Source organism: Rattus rattus, chromosome 17 (assembly GCF_011064425.1).
Source record: "Rattus rattus isolate New Zealand chromosome 17, Rrattus_CSIRO_v1, whole genome shotgun sequence".
NCBI classification, from domain to species: Eukaryota; Metazoa; Chordata; class Mammalia; order Rodentia; family Muridae; genus Rattus; species Rattus rattus.
Genome location: NC_046170.1, coordinates 30,791,684 through 30,811,442, shown reverse-complemented (window position 1 = coordinate 30,811,442; position 19,759 = coordinate 30,791,684). Strand labels below are relative to the sequence as shown.

At 43.9% G+C, this 19,759-nt stretch overlaps 1 protein-coding gene across 2 annotated transcripts in view; it reads right to left on the bottom strand.

The window, feature by feature from the left end:
• Positions 1-19,300, bottom strand: part of Pdpr (pyruvate dehydrogenase phosphatase regulatory subunit) — a 43,707-nt gene extending 24,407 nt beyond the window's left edge. Inside the window, exons 1-8 of one of the 2 annotated variants that reach the window (XM_032887408.1) lie at positions 19,111-19,300; positions 18,313-18,396; positions 12,852-13,081; positions 11,189-11,322; positions 3,100-3,181; positions 2,819-2,982; positions 726-847; positions 330-447 (exon numbers count right to left, since the gene is read on the bottom strand). In XM_032887408.1, the coding sequence (XP_032743299.1) occupies positions 330-447; positions 726-847; positions 2,819-2,982; positions 3,100-3,181; positions 11,189-11,322; positions 12,852-13,075 (844 nt within the window). In that variant the 5' untranslated portion in view covers positions 13,076-13,081; positions 18,313-18,396; positions 19,111-19,300. The remainder of the gene's footprint in view (positions 1-329; positions 448-725; positions 848-2,818; positions 2,983-3,099; positions 3,182-11,188; positions 11,323-12,851; positions 13,082-18,312; positions 18,397-19,110) is intronic. The other variant, XM_032887407.1, reaches the window with a different exon arrangement.
• Between the last annotated feature and the right edge of the window lie 459 nt (positions 19,301-19,759).

Below are 19,759 nucleotides of genomic sequence, written 5' to 3'. Positions count from 1 at the left end.
TTTGAGGCCAGCCTGGTCTAAAAAGCAAGTCTAAGACAGCTAGGACTATTACAGAGAAACCCTGTCTCAAAAAATCAAACAAACAAAAAACCAAAACCCAAAAACATCCTTAATGGTATCTTCATTTTGGCTATTTTTTCCTAAGAAGTAATCAAAGAAAAGTCAGACTTGAATTCCCCCCTCTTTAACATGCTCCAGAAAAGAAAAAAGTTCTCTAGATGAAATGTGTCTTTAATGAAGTTTTCCTTTCAAAGGACAAGATACTCGCTAGCAAGGAGATGAAATTATTTTTAAAAAGAACGAAAGAAAGAAAAAGTACAAGTCCTCACTTGGTGTGCTGCTCTGCAGAGGGACATCGCAGGGACGAGTCAGAAGGTAGAAGTGCTCACAGGCGTGCAGCGGGATACTGATCGGCTCCTCGCTGGACAAACCCAGCTCATACGCCCACTACAGCGGGCAGTTTGCGGGAGAAGAGGAACAGAAACACAGTCAGTAGCTGCTGACTAAGATGGTATTACCGTACCCAGTGTGGAGAAAGACTACCAAACCGCTAGCTGCTCATCGCTGAGGACTAAGTATAGGTTTTTTGGTTTAGAATATAATTCAGGATTACCCAGTCCAAATAAGCAGTATAGTATCTGAGACTATGATAATCTTCTACCTCCACAGTAAAAAGTCCATATTTAAATAAAGTCAGAAACCCAGTAGTACTGTGGCCAACCTACCTGACCAGCACAGTTGACAAAATACTGGCATTCAATCTGCCCTTTATCTGTCTCCACACCAGTAACTTGACCTTTTTTGGTCAGTACATGAAGAACACTTGTCCGGTCATAAATCTGAACACCTATTTCAAAACAAAGAAAAATGAAGGTAAGGTATTAGCCAGGCAGTGGTGCTGCAGGCCTTTGATCCCAGCACTTGGGAGGCAGAAGCAGGAGGATCTCTGTGAGTTCTAGGTCAGCCTAGTCTACAGAGCAAGTTCTAGTACAGCCAGGGCTACACAAAGAAACTGTCTCAGAAAACCAAAAAGAAAGAAAAAGAAGGCACATTATTTGATGTTACAATATTAAGGTCTCTGGAGGGCTGGAGAGATGGCTCAGCCATTAAGAGCACTGACTATTCTTCCAGGAGTCCTGAGTTCAATTCCCAACAACCACAATTCTGGCTTATAACCATCTGTACTGGGATCTGATGACACTCTTCTGGGTGAAGGTGTACATGCAGATACAGCACTCATATTCATAAAATAAATAATTTTAAAAAAGTTTTCTGAAGCTGATTCTCTATTCCAAAAAGGTACTAAAGAAGCTGGATCAATACTTTAAAAACCGAACCTAAGCTTGGTACAGTGATATACAATGGTGCTTTCAGCACTTTGGAGTCTAAGGTTTGGCCACATGGCCAGTTTCAGGCCAGCCTGAGCTACACAGTGAAACCCTACTTCAAAAAAACCAAAACAAACAAAAAAACAAAACAAAACAAACAAACAAACAAACAAAAAAAAAAAAGCCATACAGCTCAGTAGTAGAGGATCTATCTGCCTGGCATGCCAAAGCACTGGGTCCAATTCTCAGCACTATAAGTCATAAAGTATATGTAACACTCTGGACATTAAGTCATTCTCTAATTCACTCCTGATCCTGTGTAAGCTATAGATTAAACTCCCAACCCATTCTCTAGCCTTGGCACTTCTCAAGTCCAAGAGCAGGGACTCCCGTAAGTCTGACACATATTAATCCACACAAGTAGTTCCTTAGAACAAATGGATACTATTTAAAAATACAGTATTATGAAGGTTTAGGTAAAATATTAAGGCCTAGGTAGAATTTTAAGGCCTAGGTAACTGTTAGCTGGCTAGCCTGCCATTAAAAGGAAACTTTCTCATGTTTCTGCTGTTACTAGGAAACTTTCTCATGCCCAAGTTGATTATATATTCTATGTTCTGTGCCCTTGGAAACCAATCAAGATAGAAGTTAGTATAACTTCTTTGTAAAGTTACCCACAATAAGATTGGTCCCAAACCAACTACCCAGTGGCACTTCCTGTACCCATGTATAAGCTTTTACAGTATTTGCTTTTATAAGCTACTCCTGGGATGGACCCTAACAAAAGAGTGACACCTGCACCAATGTAAGAAACTATTTGGAATAAGACTTCCATTTTGAGTAGGGGTCAAGTATAGTTTAAGTTCCCAAGACCTCCCTGGGAACTGACATCCTAACTTGGCAAAAAGAGACACGTACATGGGTAACTGACATCCTGGTTGGCAAGTTAGGACATGAATATTAGACAAGGCAAGTCCCCTGCCACAGCTGAATACCCCAACCAATAGGAGGAAGATAAATGTACAAAAAGACATGTTCCTAGGGAAATCCCTTATTCCTAAGTTCTGATTGGTGGAATAACTTGGCACAGTGTTTGTAGATTTTAGGCTTAAAAACCCTGTAGAATCTTACTTCAGGATCGCAGTCCGGTTCCAGAGTCTAGACCATGGCCCTGACTGATCAGTCCTGGGTGTATGCTCAATAAACTATCCTTGTCTGATTGAGATCATTTGTATGGTTTCTGAAATGACTCCTGATCCCAACACAGTGCAGTGGTCAAAACTGGGAATCTGAGTATCTCACACCTTTCTTTGTCCATAACTAAGTGGGTCTTAGTACCTACTGTGATACACCTTAGATAACCCCTTCTTTCCAAACTCATGCAAAATAATAAGGAGGAGGAAGAGGAGGAGGAGGAAGAGGAAGAAGGGGGGAGCAGCAGCAGCAGCAGCAGCAGCAGCAGATATATAAACAGACAAAAGTCTGCTCACCATTCTGGGAGGCGGCACTTGCCAGGGCAAGAGCCACATCAGCAGAGGACACTACTGCGTCCTCAGGAACGTGCATGGCTCCCACCAGATCATGCACATTGAGGAGAGGATGAAGTTCGGCCACTTTCTTCGGGGAGATGATCTCAGAAGGGATACCTACAACACTGTACAAAACACAAGGGGACAATGACATTTATGGGCTCTCTGACAGAGGTCAAGCATGAAAGTCAGGAGGGGTGTGCAGTCTTGGTCTAAGAAGAGTATGTAGTTCTCATACGTACTTCAGCCTTGAGTTGATACGCTTCAGAGAGATCAACCGGTCCTGAGTTTGGGCCAGAGAGATTGAGCCTGTCCTTAAGTAACCTGTAAAAAAAGTCAATCAAATGAGTGGTCCAATGGGATCTACTAGATTTATAGGTTAGACCTATTATGAATCATCCAGCAAAGTGCAAACATATCAGAGACATAACTACTCTCAGCTCACAGTTCTGTGAGGGTCAACTAGAATTCTAACTCCTTCCCCAGTACAGCCAAACAACAAGCTGTTACCTAGACATAGGCGAGTGGACCTTCTTAGAACATTCAGTCTTGAGTAAGCGGGTGAATGACTGAAGAGTCCTGCAGAAGCAGTAATGTCTGGGCAGCTTATTCATCTCCCCTATATCTTGGCTCCCTAGCCTTTCTACAGCTGGAAGTTTCCTGGAATTAAGTGATTTAATAAGTTTTGATTCCTCTTGGGTGGGAAGGTTTTTTCCAAACCAAGACACAATGCCATCTCTAGTTCATCTTCTTTCATGTTGATTTTTTTCTTTTAAAAAAATTTTTCATAGCCAGCCCTGATATGATAGCACATACACTTGGTAGACAGATTCTGTGAGTAGGATCTCTGTGAGTTCAAGGCCAGTAGGATCTACATAGCAGGTTCAAGTCTAGCTAAAGCTACATAGTGAAACTCTATCTCAAAAAAAAATTATTATTAATGTATTTAGATGAGTATATATACAAATGCCACAGCATGTGTGTGGTAGTTGGAGGACAACCTTCTCAGGGATCAGTTCTCTCCTCCTACTATGAGTTCAGCAAGAAGTTTAACCTACCAAACCATTTCACCAGCTTTCCCTTGCAGGGATACTGTTTTTAATGTACTGTGGAACAATTGTCTCTGTATTACCCAAATGCTGATTTCTGAACCAGCAGAGATCTGATTACAGGTAAAATTTTGGTACTGGTAAGCATCTCCTGACCTAGTATTTTATAAACACTGTTCTCCATCACCTTCTGATTGGTTAAAATAAAAGTCTATGGCCTATGGCAAAAAGCAGAATAGTGAGATGGGACTTCTGGACGGAGAGGACCTCTGAGAGAGAGTGCACGGGAGATTCAGCCACCAAGACATGGATGGATGAAACTGAGGAGAGGCAACCAGCCATGAGGCAGAACTTAGGAGACTATAAACTGGGTAACTGAGTTAAGAGTTAGTGGAAAACAATGCCTAGCTGTACGGCCTAAGCATTCATAAATGAATAGAAGCTTCCATGTCATTCAGAACTGGGGCAGGCATAGAAAAGGCCCGCATGGCTACATTCTCATATTCTTTCTCTCGTGGAAGAGCAGAAAATGCTCATAACCATTGAGCTATCCCTCCAGCTCCCTGTTCTGTTTTTTTTAAATCATACATGATCATTTATTATATACTCATGATTTGCTTACGTGTTATTTCCAGTGCTCTGTGGACAGCTGTGAGGGAACGTCCCAAAGCACAGGGCTGTTGTCACAAGCCATGAGGAGGTGAGGCTGAGGGCTTTCCTTGACCCTTTGGCCGACAGGGAAGGAGCTGAGCATGCCACCACTTCATTAGTGCTTCCTCCTACACTCCCTGTGCCCTGTTAATCACTGTCCTCATCGTCATCCTCTGGGACAAAAATGTCAAGCTCCTCAAGTGGAGCAGCAAAGTTCTTGCTAATTAGTATCCCAATATAGAGAAAGGAGATCACAATGGAGAACACACAGAGAAGACCAAATGACATTTCCACCGGCTTGGGCAAAATGACTGAGCTTGATGGTACCTGGCTGAGACCTGAGCTGCCTGGTACAGTGTAGACATCGCCACTTCTCCTCCCCCCTTGGCCCTCTCCAGAGAGCCCCAGGTTGGACTGATACTCAGGCCAGCCTTTGAGCTGCAGTGGACAACATCCCCAGCCCCGCCCCTCACCAGGAGCCACACCCACCCCTGTTCTGTTTTTAAAACAAAGTCTAACTCTTTAACCCAAGTTGTTCCGGAACTCCCAGCAGCACTCATTCCTTCTTCAGCCTCCTGAATACTAAGTTCACAGAAATGAGCATAGCCTCTCGGTATCTTAACCTACTGCTTAATCTTGACTGTCAACCTGACAGGGTTTAGAACGTCCTAGAAAACAAATATCTAGAGATGTCTGTGAGGCCATTTCCAGAGAGGCTTAAAGATCAAAGACCTATTCTGATGTGGAAACACCATCCCATGGGCTGGGGTTCCAGATAAAATAAAAAGGCAAGTACGACAGCAACATTCATCTGTTTCCAAACTGTAGACGCAAAGTGAGGTGACAAGTTACCTCTCGCTCCTGCCACCATGCCTTCCTCATTCTTGTGTACCCACTATCTGTGCCCTCACAGCATAAGCTAAAACAAACCCTTAGGTGGCTTGTCAGGCAATCTGTCACCAGCAACATAACAAGTAATAAACCCTCCTTCTCCAACACCAAAATGCCTGCTTCTCTTTATCCTTAATGTATTTACTCTCCAGTTACTGTCATATATTACTAATTCGCTGAATCCAAAGATAAACAGAAAAAAACAAACAAACAGAAGAGTTCACATCTCCTTAGGAAACAAAACGGGCCAGTTGTATCAAATGTATCTGCCTTTAGGCTAAGCGTGAACAGTTTAAATACCCTGGTCAAAAATGGGCACCTATAGTCTCAGATACACAAGAAGCTGGGAAGAGGTTCACTGGGGCCTAAGAGTTCAAGTCCAGCTCAAAACATAGAAAAAAGAAACATACCATGGTCAAAAGCTTCCCCGTCTAAACCTTGCTTCAGTATAATGCTACCCACTTACAAGACTGTTGGTCTCTTCCCATCCTTCCAGATTCTGTATCTGAGTACATAAATGTTAAAACAATTCAAAAGTGAGGCAGGAGAGATGGCTTAGCAGTTAAAAGCTCTTGATACTCTTTTCAAAGGGCCCATGATCAGTTTCAAGAACCTACACGTTGCCTAACAACCACCCAAAAGATCCAACAACCTCTTTTGGCCTCCATAGGCAGCAGGCACACACACAGTACATATACATATACACACATAGTACATATACATATATACACACAGTACATATACATATACACACACAGAACATATACATCATATACACACATAGTACACATACATCATATACACACATAGTACATATACATCATATACACATAGTACATATACATATACACACAGTACATATACATCATATACACACATGGTACATATACATCATATACACACATGGTACATATACATCATATACACACATAGTACACATACATCATATACACACACAGTACATATACACACACAGTACATATACATCATATACACACACGGTACATATACATCATATACACACACGGTACATATACATCATATACACACATGGTACATATACATCATATACACACACAGTACATATACACCATATACACACACAGTACATATACACCATATACACACACAGTACATATACATCATATACACACGGTACATATACATCATATACACACATAGTACATACATGCATAAACACTTGCAGCAGGCAAATACTCACATAACAGTATGGCGGTCTGATTGGGAATGGTCTTCACAGACCATATTTGAATGCTGAATTGGGTTCCCAGTTGGGAACTATTTAGGAAGGTTTAGGAAGCATGGCCTTGCTAGAGAAGGTGTGCCACTGGGGTTGTTGGGCTTTGAGGTTTTAAAAAAGTCCGCACCACGCCAAGTCTCACACTCTCTCTTCCTCCATCTTGCAGATCAGATGCGAGTTCTCAGCTCCTGCTCCAGTTCCATGCCTGCCTGCCTGCCTTCTGCCATTTTTCCTGCCAGCTAAACACTTCATTTTATAAATCGCCTTGGTCATGATGTCTACTCTCAGCAATAAAATAGTAACTAGGTCATATACATAAAGTAAAAATTAATCTTGAAAATATATACATGAATTTGGGGGTCAGGGGTCTCACTATATAGCTCTGGCTGTCCTGAAACTCATTTAGTAGACCAGGCTGGCCTTGAACTCACAAAGATCCATCTGCCTCTGCTTCCTGAGTGCTGGGACTGAAGGCATGCACCACTACACCCAGCTACATATGGTTTTTTTTAAAAAGATTTTATTTATTTTATGTATGAGTACACTGTCACTCTCTTCCAGAAGAGGGCATCATATACCCTTACAGATGGTTGTTAGTCACGATGTGGTTGCTGGGAGTTGAACTCAGGACCTCAGGAAGAGCAATCAGTGCTCTTTTTTTTTTCTTTTTTTCGGAGCTGGGGACCGAACCCAGGGCCTTCCGCTTGCTAGGCAATCACTCTACCACTGAGCTAAATCCCCAACCCCTGCAATCAGTGCTCTTAACCGCTGAGCCATCTCTCCAGCCCTACCCAGTCCTTTAAAGCCAAAATTATAGAGAGATAGACTTAGACTATCACTCCTGATTGCAGCTGTTATATACTGTTTCCCACCTACCAATCTCAGTAGATTTATTTTTCTGTATTTCCATTTTGCAAAAAAACAGCAGATAGTAGCTTTAAATATATTTATTTGGGGCTGAAGAGCTGGCCGCAGTTAAGGGCACATAATTCTCTTCCAAAGATTCTGAGTTCAATTCCTAGCACCCACATCAGGTAGCTCACAACTTCTTATAATTCCAGCTCCAGGGAGATCCAACTTCTCTGCTCCTGTGGGCATAAGGATTCATGCACACGTACTCTAAAACACATAATTTTTTAAAAATAAAAGTAAATTGTTAAATGTATGTATGTATGTATGTATGCATGCATTCATGTATGTATGTATATATTTAGTGTGGATGCACACATGCCATAGCCTACACACAGAGCTCTGAAGACAGTTTGGAAGAGTTGATTCTCTCCTACCATGTAGGACCCAGGAATTAAGTCAGATTGACAGAGCTGGTGCTTGTTAAAACTGTTAAACTGTTAAAACAGTAAAACCTGTTACTTCCGGGGCTGGGGATTTAGCTCAGTGGTAGAGCGCTTACCTAGGAAGCGCAAGGCCCTGGGTTCGGTCCCCAGCCCCAAAAAAAAAGAACCAAAAAAAAAAAAAAAACCTGTTACTTTCCATTTATATTTTCTAATTTTTAGGAATCAAACTTAGAGCTTCACATGTATCAGGCAAAGACTCTATCACTACTCTACATCCTCAGGCCTCCCACCCCCAAAAAAGACTATCAACTTTTAGTCGTATTGTTCCCTTACTTGACAAAATTCTGTCACAATGGAAGAACTATGGTTGTGATGGCACACATCTCTAATCCCAGCACTTGGAAGGAGGTGGCAAGAGGATTAGGAATCCAAGGTCATACATAGTCTTCTCATTAAATTTAAATTATATATGTGTCTTCAACTTAAATAACAAAAACAGAGAAAGGGCTGGCAAGATGCTTCAGTAGTTGTCAAAGTGCCTGCCATGAAAGCCTGGTAACCTTAATTAAATCCCTGGAACCCAGAAAGAGTTGGATTCACTGGCTAGCATCTACAGTCCCAGCATTTCTATGGCAAGATGGGAGGTGAAGCCAGAAGAACTTCTCAGAGCTGGTGAGAGAGCTAATCTGAAGTAAGCAGAATGGCACAAACAAGACACCCTGCCTCAACAAAGGGCAAGTAGAGAACCGACTCTTGAGAGTCTGCTCTGACCTCTGCGTACCCGTAAAAGGCGAAAAGACTTTGTGCACACGTGTCCTGGCACTGGAGAAGCCAGGGAAGTCACAGCTTATCTCTTCAATGGAATGATATGGGTACCTGCTCTCCCTGGAATGACATGATGTAGTTTTACAACCTGGAGGTTCTCTGCTGACTGGGGAGACAGGCTCGACTCCCAGAGTTTATGTTTTTACTTATCCCAGATCTTTTCCCCTAAATCTTGAGCACTCTTTTTAGACCATAAGTGATGCCACTTGTGCTTTACAGCCTAAGTGACTTCTGTCTCTTAGGGCCCAGATAATCCTAACACCTATAGGGGTTGTGTTTACCTCACTCAAGACCCCCAGCCCCTAAATCATGGGCACTATCTGAGTCAACAGTGCCTACTCTTGTGAAAGAAGCTAGATGTACTTTGTAAAGAAGCTCAGTGTAAACATGTCTAAACTGTCTACTTGGGACTGAGTTAATTGTTATCTAGAGACTTTTTTCCAAAATTGTTCTGTGCCTAAATATAGCTAAAGTCCAATGATCTGGGCCAGGCTCTGGACGTCTTGAGCTGAGTTTTATTCTTACCTTTTCATGGATGGTTTTTTCTGCCTATGGTAAAGCCTGAAAGGAATCCCCACACATACACAGGCATATCATACACACGAATAATAGAAAAATAAAAATCAGCAGCAGTTCCATGGTAGCTTACACATGTATACTGCTCTCTGCCTTTTTAAAACGCATTACACTTGTATTTATTTTTTTGGCAGAGGGAGCTTATGTGTGCCATAGTACTTGCGTGGAGGTCACAGGACAACTTGTAGGGGTCAATTCTCTCTTTCCACCATGTAGGGTCCCAGGTATTGACCTCAGGCTGTCAGGCTTGGCAGCAAGCATTTCCACTTACTGAGCAACTTCAGCGACCCATGTATACTACTTAACAGAGAATCTCAGCCGGGTGTGATGACTCACGCCTTTAGTCCTAGTGCTCAGAGGCAGGTGGATCTTTGGGTGTAACAATAGCCTGGTCTACAAAGCAAGTCTCAGGACAGCTAGGGCTACACAGAGAAAGCCTGGCTCAAAAACAAAACAAACAAACAAAAAAAACCCAGAAACTCTTCACCACTAAAGCACCCAAGCTTCCTTTCACTCCATCACTGGTCCGCTCCAGTGAAAGTAACAGGTTAAAGCAAACCTTATGCTCCTTGCTTTACTACTCTTCACTATTCCCCAACTCTTTGCTGCCTCACAAGCATAAAAGACAAGCCAATAAGGGGTTCTAGACTGTGACTAGAACTAATCCTAGGCTAACTAATCTTATAAAAAAACAAAGCCTATGACTGTAATTCTGAACTCTAACCAGTGGAATAACACAAAACTCAACAAAATACTAGCAACTCAAGCCAGACTGGGAGTCAGTGCTCCGCCTTGGCCCATGCTATAGACCCACATCCGACTCAAACGCTGGCTAATGTTTGACTCAAGCACCATATGCTGCCATCAGATTCAGTCCAACCAAAATGGAATCTCTCACTTGTCCTGCACAAAGTAAACACCTTCTCATACAAACTAGGATCTGATGCTCTCTTCTGGCCTCTGAAGGTGCATGTATATGTGTACAAACACACATACGGACACAGGCACAGACAAACAAATAAATAAATCTACAAAAGGAAAATGATAGCTGGGCAGAGGTGGTACAAAACTTTAACCCCAGCACTCAAGAGGCAGAGGCAGGCAGATCCTGTGAGTTCAAGGCCAGTCTGATCTACAGAGCAAGTTCTAGGACAGTTGTTATACAGAGAAATCCTGTCTCCAAAAAGAAAGGAAAAGAAAAAAAAAAAACAAAAAACAAAAAACAAAAAACCAAGGACGATGTTGTGAAACTACTTTTACTAAGTTCACTTCAGAGCCTTAGGTGGCCAAGCTCAGTTACTCTACAGGGAGCTGGTGATGATCTGATAGGGCATGGACTGGGAGAAGCAAACAAACAACCCAGAAACCTACCCAGAACATGAAGTTGCCCTCAGTCTCTGCCATCTAACAGTCCCTTTACCCATTCTGTCATCAAATGGGATCATACCGTTTATTACCATTCCTGTCCTTCCAACAGTTCTGTTGAGGCTTCCCCCTACATAGCTGTACCCATTTTGTTCCATGCCCACCAGTTATTTCATATTGTTGCTGTAATCTGCCTGTCAGTCAACACAGAAAAATACCTTGACTTAGAGCAGGGTTGTGCTGACTATATACAACTGTTACGTACTGTATGAGGTTTATTGATTTTAAATTCCACAACCATAGGCTTCTCCAGCCCTCTCCAACACAAGTCTTAATCATCAGATCAGAATACAGGATGGAGACAAGTAACTACTAAGTAAGGGTTTAAAGACAGGAAGGCCAATAAACAGCAGGTTACCTGTTTGAATCCCTGTTTCTTGTTCTAACTGATGGTAGAGTTTGTTTGAATAGTCAGCCATCTTCTGTTCAATGCTTGAATGCCTAGCAGTGCTTAGGATGCCAGCACAGAACCTTGTTGAGCCAGCAGCCAGCCTGCAGCATAGATGCAAAATACTGTTACAAAGACTCAACTTGTATCTGTGGATCTAAGTTCAGGCTACAGAACTAGAGAAGTCTCAGCAGATTAGCAGCACTGGTTGTTATTACAACAGAGCCAGGTTTAATTCCCAGCAACCACACACTGGCTCACTACTGTGGGTCACAATCACCTATAACCCGAGCTAAGCAAGAAACCACACGCCTTTTAGCTCAGCACTCTGGAGGCAAAGGCAAGCAGATCTCCAAGTTCCAGGCCAGCCGGAACAGCACAATGACACTGTCTCAGCAGTCAGGACCTCAGTTTGATTCCTGACACCTACAGTCGCTCAGCCATCTGTAACTCTACTTGTGGTAGGTTGTCCAACACACACAGGCACCTGGCATGTTTGTACTAGATAGATATACATATAGGCAAAATAGTCATACACATTAAAAATAAACAGAAAACAAAGGCCTGGTGAGACGGCTCAGTAGTTAAGTGAAGTTGCTGTTCTTCTAAAGGAACCGAGTTTAGTTCCCATCACCCACTCGGTAGCTTACAAACACCTGTTAACTCCTGCTTATTTGATTCCTCTGCACCTGCACTTATGTACATGTATACACACACACACACACACACACACACAAATTTAAAAAATCCTGGGCTAGAGAGATGGCTCAGTGGTTAAGAACACTGACTACTCTTCCAGAGGTCCTGAGTTCAATTCCCAGCAACCACATGGTGGCTCAAGACCATCTGTAATGGGATCCAATGTCCTCTTACCCATCCCCACAAAACAAAGGTAGATGAGAGAATCATACACATATACCCCCTCTACATACAATAGTTGGTTTAGATTTTTTAAATAATTTATTTGTGTACATTGGTATTTTGCCAGGATGTATGTCTGTGTGTCTGTGTGAGAGTATCTTATCTTGGAGTTACAAACAGTTGTGAGCTGCCGTGTTAATTTTTTTTAAATTTAATATTTTTATATGTATGAGTGTTTTTTCTACATATATCTGCATACCACGTGTGCTTCATGACCAGGGACCAGAAGAGGGTATCAGATCCACTGGATCCGTTGTTACAGATGGCTCTGACCTGCGATATGGGTACTGGGAACCAAACCTAGGTCCTCTGGAAGTGCAACCAGTGCTCTTAACTGCTTGGCTGTCTCTTAGGCCCTGTAAATCTAAAATTATACTGAATAAGACTAAACTTAGTAAAAAGAAATGGGCAGGATGTAACTACTTCTGACCACAGGGCACAGCTGTGCTATGTGAAGATGTCAGAGAAATGAGGTGGACTATGAATCCTTGTCCTTTTAAGACACTGTTGAAATCTGCTACCTCTCTACAATGCAGAAAACATGAGTGCTAGAGCACAGCTAAATACAGTGCAGGTTTTACCTGGGGTCTTCTCACCCTAGCGAGCAACATTTAGATTAGCTATGGGGATGACATTATGAAAAAGACAGGGAGTGACGAAGCCCTGTACGTCATTGCAGCCAAACCCCAAGGCAAGTGAACTTGATCCTTACCTGCCCTGCTCCAAAAGGACAATATCTTGCCATCCCATTTTGGAGAGGTGATAGGCCACAGACGTACCCATGATTCCACCCCCACAGATGACCACCTGGGCCTGGGTGGGCAGAGCAATAGACTGCGCCTCGGCAGCGGACGTGCTGCTTCTTGCCGATGACCAGGTCTGCCATCCTGGGCTAGTTCTTTGTCTTTGGACAATAGACAGCAACCGGTAAAGCATCACCACCTGGAAGATATATGTTTTCACTCAGCTAAGATCCAAAAATACAACTAGAAAGAAAAAAAAAATCATTACATGTAAGTCAGTTCTTGGGACTAATGAGAAAAAGATTTAACAAAGAACAATAGCCCTTCATTTGACATATATTTGAAGACCTGTTTCAAATACTGTTTAAATAAAGTCAGGCATGGTGACACATGCCTTTAATCTTAGCACTTAGTACTCTGTAGGTAGATATAGGCAGATCTCTGTGAGTTCAAAGCCAGCCTGGTCCAAGTAGAGATTTCCAGGACATCCAGAACTACAAAGAGACACTGTCTCAAAAAACCACACACCCACACCCACACACAAAGGCAAACAAAAAAACAAGCACAAAGAACTCTAAACTGGGGGCTGGTGAGGTGGCTCATCAGTTAAGAGCACTGACTGCTCTTCCAGAGGTCCTGAGTTCAATTCCCAGCATCCACATGGTGGCTCACAACCATCTGTAATGGGATCTGATGCCCTCTTCTGGTGTGTCTGAAGCCAGCGACAGTGTACTCTTACATAAAATAAAGAGAGAGAGAGAGAGAGAGAGAGAGAGAGAGAGAGAGAGAGAGAGAGAGAGATCTAGAAAGAGATATCTAAACTTGGCCTAGCAACACAGGCTTGAAAAGCGGAGATAGGAGGATTCCCCAGAAGTTCAAGGTCGTCCTCAGCTACACTGTGATTTCTAGGCCAGCTTGGATTGGAAATCCTGTCTAAAGATAGATACTGAAGAGAGAGACATAGACAGAAATAAGAATTCATAGAATAAGAACCAATGAGATGGGGCTGGAGAGATGGCTCAGCGGTTAAGGGCACACTGACTGCTCTTCCAGTGGTCCTGAGTTCAATTCTCAGAAACCATATGGTGGTTCACAACCATCTGAAATCAGATCTGATGCCCTCCTTCTGGTGTGTCTGAAAACAGCAAGAGTATACTCATATAAAAATAAATATTTTTAAAATTTTTTTTAAAAAGATAAAGAGAAAAAAAAAAAAGAAAACCAATGAGATGGCTTCCTAAGTGAAGGCACTTTGCCTAGGGAACTTAAAACCTGAGTTCAACACCTATTAACCCATTTAAAAAAAAAAAAAAAAAAGGAATAAGGAAGCCGAGTGGGAAGGTTAGGAAGATGAGGCATGGGAACAACACAGGCAGATGGAAAGAAAGCAGCTATATAATATGCTTAGTCTGAAGGATCAGTATATGTAGTAAGACAAACCAATTTGACAAGCCCCACCCCTCCAAAAAAAAGGAAGGCAGTGGCTGCAGTACAGTGATGGAAGGGAAATGATTAAGATAACCCTGAGAAAAACAGGCAGGAATCAATTCTACAGTACTTGAATGCCACAATAAACAAACAAACAAACAAAATCACTGAAGCAAGGGAATCAAGTGATCTGCATGTTTTTCGGAGGTCAGTCTGCCTCCATGGTGGAGAGTAGATGGTGAATGAAGGAAAAAGATGAGAAAGGAAGATACTACAGCAGTTCAAGCATACACAATGGCTTAGACTGAACATGGCAGGTAAGTCAAAAAAATATACATATTGTTCTGGAAGCAGGAATGACAGAATTCAGCCAGTCATGATGGTGCACACATGTGATGCCAGCAAGCCAGAGGCTGAGGCACGAAAAGCTCGAGTTCAAGGCAAACCTTGGCAATAGAGAGATTTATCTCAAACCAAAGAGAATGTTCCAGTTCTGGTGTGAATAATGCAGCAGAAGAGCCAGGGAAATGCTGGGTACAGGAACTGAAGAACCCAACCACAAGAGACTCTGAGTATTTGATCAGCGTGGTCCAGTAAACAAGCAGTCATTACTGATTGAAAACAAAAAAGGTAGGGTTTTGACAAAAATCTAACAGGAATACTGATAACTCTCAGGAAACTAAAGGCTGACCTACTGGCAGACTACGCCAGCATTAAAGAGCTTAAGACACAGGGGTGGCAGATATGTGGGAATCAGGCAACACACTGCCAATAAAGCCGCCACCACCTCCACTACTAGCATCTGTACTTAGACTCCCCATTGGTTCAAGTCCTCTAAGACCAAAAGACACACACACACACACACACACACACACACACACGAGACACACACACACACACAGAGAGAGAGAGAGAGAGAGAGAGAGAGAGAGAGAGAGAGAGAGAGTGTGTGTGTGTGTATGAGTGTTCTGTCTGCATATCTGTATACCATACGTGTGCATGGTCCCTGAGGAGGTCAGAATAGGGTGTCAGATTCACTAGGACTGAAACAGTTTCCTGGTCTCATCTTTAAGGACCTATAACTTAAAGCCCCATCCTTGTTCTTTTGAGACAAAACTCTCAAATATCCTAGACTATGTAACCAAGCACGACCTTGAACTCCTGACCTTCCCACATCCACATCCCAAAGTGCACCACTGCCCAAGCTCTACCACTTTGCCTGTTTTATGTATATGAGTGTTTTGCTTAAACATCTGTCTGTGCACTACGTGTATGCAGTGTTCAAGGAAGCCAAGAAAGGCCACCAGGTTCACTTGGAACTGAAGTTACAGACTGTTGTTGATACCATATGGGTACTGGGAATTTAACCTAAGCACTTTGGAAGAGCCGCCAGTGCTCTTAAGCAGTGAGCCATCTCTCCAATCCCCAAATGAAGCTTTTAAACAAAAATGTATCCTTGGGGATAAAAGTGGTGGCCATACACCTTATTCTCAGTACTCAAGAGGCAGAGGCAAGCAGATCTCTGGATCTCTTTTGTTTGAGTTCAGCCTGCTCAACATAATGAGTTCCAAGATAATAAGGGCTACATAGAGAGAGCGTATCTCAAATAAATAAATAAATAAATAAATAAATAAATAAATAAATAAATAAATAACTACAACCCAAACCCTTAGGTAAGTAAATTTGTTGATACAGAACCAACTATTGCCTGAACTTGAGACCTTGTGTTTCATAGCAGCACTATATTAAAAATAAAACAAATTGGGGTTGGGGATTTAGCTCAGTGGTAGAGCGCTTGCCTAGCAAGCACAAGGCCCTGGGTTTGGTCCCCAGATCTGAAAAAAGAGAAAAAAACAAACAAACAAAAAAAAAATTTATGCTGGGCATGATGGCACCACATCTTTAATCCCAGCAGAGTCAGGCCAGCCTGGTCTACACAGCCAGGATTATATAGTGAGAGCCTGTCTCAAACAAACAAACAAACAAACAGACCAATAAGATTTTCAAGAACCCATCTTTCACTTGACAGTAAATTATTAAACAGAAAACATCCCCTTGTAACAAAAACAGGACTTTGGCCCTACCGCAGCACTATACTTCCCTCACTAAAAACACCCAATATGCTGGTTTTAGAGGATCTCTCTCTCACATACCACACCACTAAGACCACAGACCACTCTGCTTCCTAGTTTCACCTCTATAGGTCCTGGGTCATAGCTCTTTGCTGGAGCCTTCTACCCTGAGCCTTCCCATCTCTCCCCAGGTGATTTTAGTGTCACTCTGGGAATGATGCATGGCCTGACCCAAGAATCCTGCCCCTAAGCTTCAGATCTGTTTATCAAGTGCAGAGTGGCCACACCCACCTTATCCCACAGGTAAAACCCAGCACATCCGTATGCAAACACCTCACCCTCCACCCTCCCACACAGTGTATGTCCCCCAGGGCTCCTCAAACTGGAATCCAGAGTGTCACCTGGTTTCTACCTTTCTCATCTCTCTTCTGCAGTCATTTCTCAGGACCTTCCCCGTCCAGTCTACATCCTAAATCTCACACCCATCCACCAACTTCTCTCCAAATCCCTTGCCAACATATGTGGAGGTTTCTAGGCTTCTAGTTTCTACTTTTAGTGCACACCTTGCTCCCACAGACCTCAGGCCATACATAGGCATGAGTGAACAGTCTTCCATAATGGAAAATGGAAAATGTAAAATGACTACTCAGTAATCAAAGACTAAACTGCAAATCTAGCATCAGAACCTATCAATTATCATAATTAATACTGCTACTGATTTCTTTTCTCTTTCTTTTTTCCTTTATGAGACAGAGTGTCACCTTGTAGCAAATGGCCTAGAATTTGCTATGTAGACCAAGATGGCTTAGACCTCACAGAAATCCACCTGTCTCTGCCTGCCCCAGTGCTGGGATTAAAGGCATGGGCCTGCTCAAACTGCATTTCAAAGAAACCCAGGTTTCTGTGAAGCAGAACCAGAAGCTTTTTCCCTAGCTGGAAAGATTGAACAGCAAAGGGAAAGAAACATAACAGAGAATCCCTCCTTCAGAACCCCTCTCATTCTCCAGGTCTCTGTCACTTTTTCCCCAATAAAGGTATGCTCACTCAGCGAGAGAGAAAGAAAAGAACAAACAGCAGTTTCAGGCAAGAACAATGCATGTTTAATGCCCAGGCTGATAAGGCTAAGAAAAGACTGTTGACTCTGGGATCATCATGACCTTCAAGAGTGAAGAGATGGGCTGGAGAGATGGCTCAGCGGTTAAGAGTACCCGACTGCTCTTCCAGAGGTCATGAGTTCAATTCCCAGCAACCACATGGTGGCTCACAACCATCTGTAAAGAGATCTAATGCCCTCTTCTGGTATATCTGAAGACAGCTACAGTGTACTTATATATAATAAATAAATAAATCTTTAAAAAAAAAAAAAAAAGTGAAGAGATGAGGGCGGAAAAGATTGAAGTACACCAGGAAGAGAGGGCTAGAGAGATGTCTCAGTGGCTAAGAGCACTTACTGTTCTTGCAGAGGGCCTGGGTTCAATTCCCAAATCCCACATAGAGTTCACAATCTTTAACTTTAGTTCCAGTGAATCCGATGCCCTCTTCTGATTTTTGTGGCCATCAAAAATGCATATGGTGCACAAACATAGGCAAAACACTCATAAAATAAAATGAATATATATTCATTTTAAGGTAGTTTTAAAAAGAAAAATTTACACCAGGAAGAGAAGTTATTAGATTCTACTCCTGAAGGTCTGGCAGTAAAACCAGGCAAGTTTCACAGGAAAAGGAGGTAGAACCAGAAAAATAGACACTGAAGAAGGCAAACTCGTTCCAAATAAAACGTCAGGAAATTCGGTATTTTCTTGAAATTCGTGAAAATTAACTGTATCTCTACTAGTAAGAGTAACTTCTAAACAGCCTTAAGACCCAGACTGATTGCACTCAGATATTACACCAACAAAGTGGCGCCCAATCCTGGAGCAGTACTCACACCTGTAACTCCCACCACTGGATACTGAATCAGGAAAAATGTCCCAGGTTCCGGGTGAGCCCGGGCCACAGTGCAAGATTCTATCTTTAAAAGACAGTAACAGTGACAGTTCGAACAACTGAATTCTTCCTCTGATAACAGCATGAGCCGCAGGTCACAAAGAATGAAGGCTGAATCCCCCACACATAACTCAGGGTCACCAGGGCAAGTTTTAAAGCAAAAGAATGAGCCTCTGAACAGTATTTTTCAACAAATGCACCAATGCTCAAGAGAGTTTGAGAAAATGATACCTCCCTATCGCCAAAAAGAGGACCCTTAAAGGACCCTCGACCACATCACTATCCCTACACATCAAGATCGCATAAATGTTTGAAGTAGGCTTGGAGACCGTGGACTCGAACCTCGGAAACATACACAACAATCACCCCAAGACACTGGAAACCCCAACGCCCTCAGTCTCTGACAGGAGTTGGTAAAGTGCAGCCAAACCGCACGTTTCGAGGTGGGAAACCTTTCCACCTGCAGAGATGCGGGGTCACAGCTGACCGTGACAGCAGGTGCGAGCCCGCCCGAGCCGCAGCCAGCCCCGAGGCCCGACCGCCCAGGAGAGCCGGCGCGCAGGCCCGGGGTGGCAGGCGCGGGTTCCCGAGGCCCTCACAGCTCTGCTGGCTGAATTCTGGCGCCGGACCCGTGGCACCGCCTCAGAGACCCGGAGGAATAACCGGGAGCCAGAGGCCATAGCTCAGACAACAGGGCGTGCGGGGCGCCCGGACCCGCAGGTCCTAGCCGGCTTCCTACCTCAAGGGCCCGCAACTTGCGGGCAGCGAGCTCAACAACGCCCGGCGGAAGTGAAGGGCAGGACAGCCGCTGAAGAGGGTCTGTGCTGGCCGGAAAGGGGACAGGGAATGGGGAGGGGGCGGGACGCAGAGCGCAAAGTTCCGGGACCGCAGGGGCCCGCGACCTTCCGCGCTTTACGGCCCGCGGCAAGGGTAAGGCCAGCGCGCGCGCAAACGCGCCGTGACGTCACCGCGACGGGCCGGTCGCACGTGGGCTTGTTTGGGTCTCGCCAGGCCCCGCCCCTCCCGCGACGCCTCCTCCTCGGCCTAGTTGGCGGCTTGCGTGCGGGAAGCTGCTGCCGGCTTCCATCCCCGCTCCCGGCCTCCCGCCCGGCTCCGTTTCCGTGTAGAGCCTGGGCATCAGAGCCGAGCCAGAGCCTCGACCCAGTGTGGGGAGGTCGGGTGATCGTCTGCCGCCAGGCCTGAGCCCCGGGTCCGCAGCCCAGAGCCAGGTTTCTGCCGGTGGTCGCTTAAGGCCTTTCCGTGCTGGGCTTTGGCAGAACTTGTTCTGCGGGTCTGGCCGCCCCTCGGAGGCCGAATCAGCCGACCTGACTTCCCATCTTACTCCTTGCGGCTGCCCAGAGGGAAAAGCATTGTTTACTCGGGCCTCA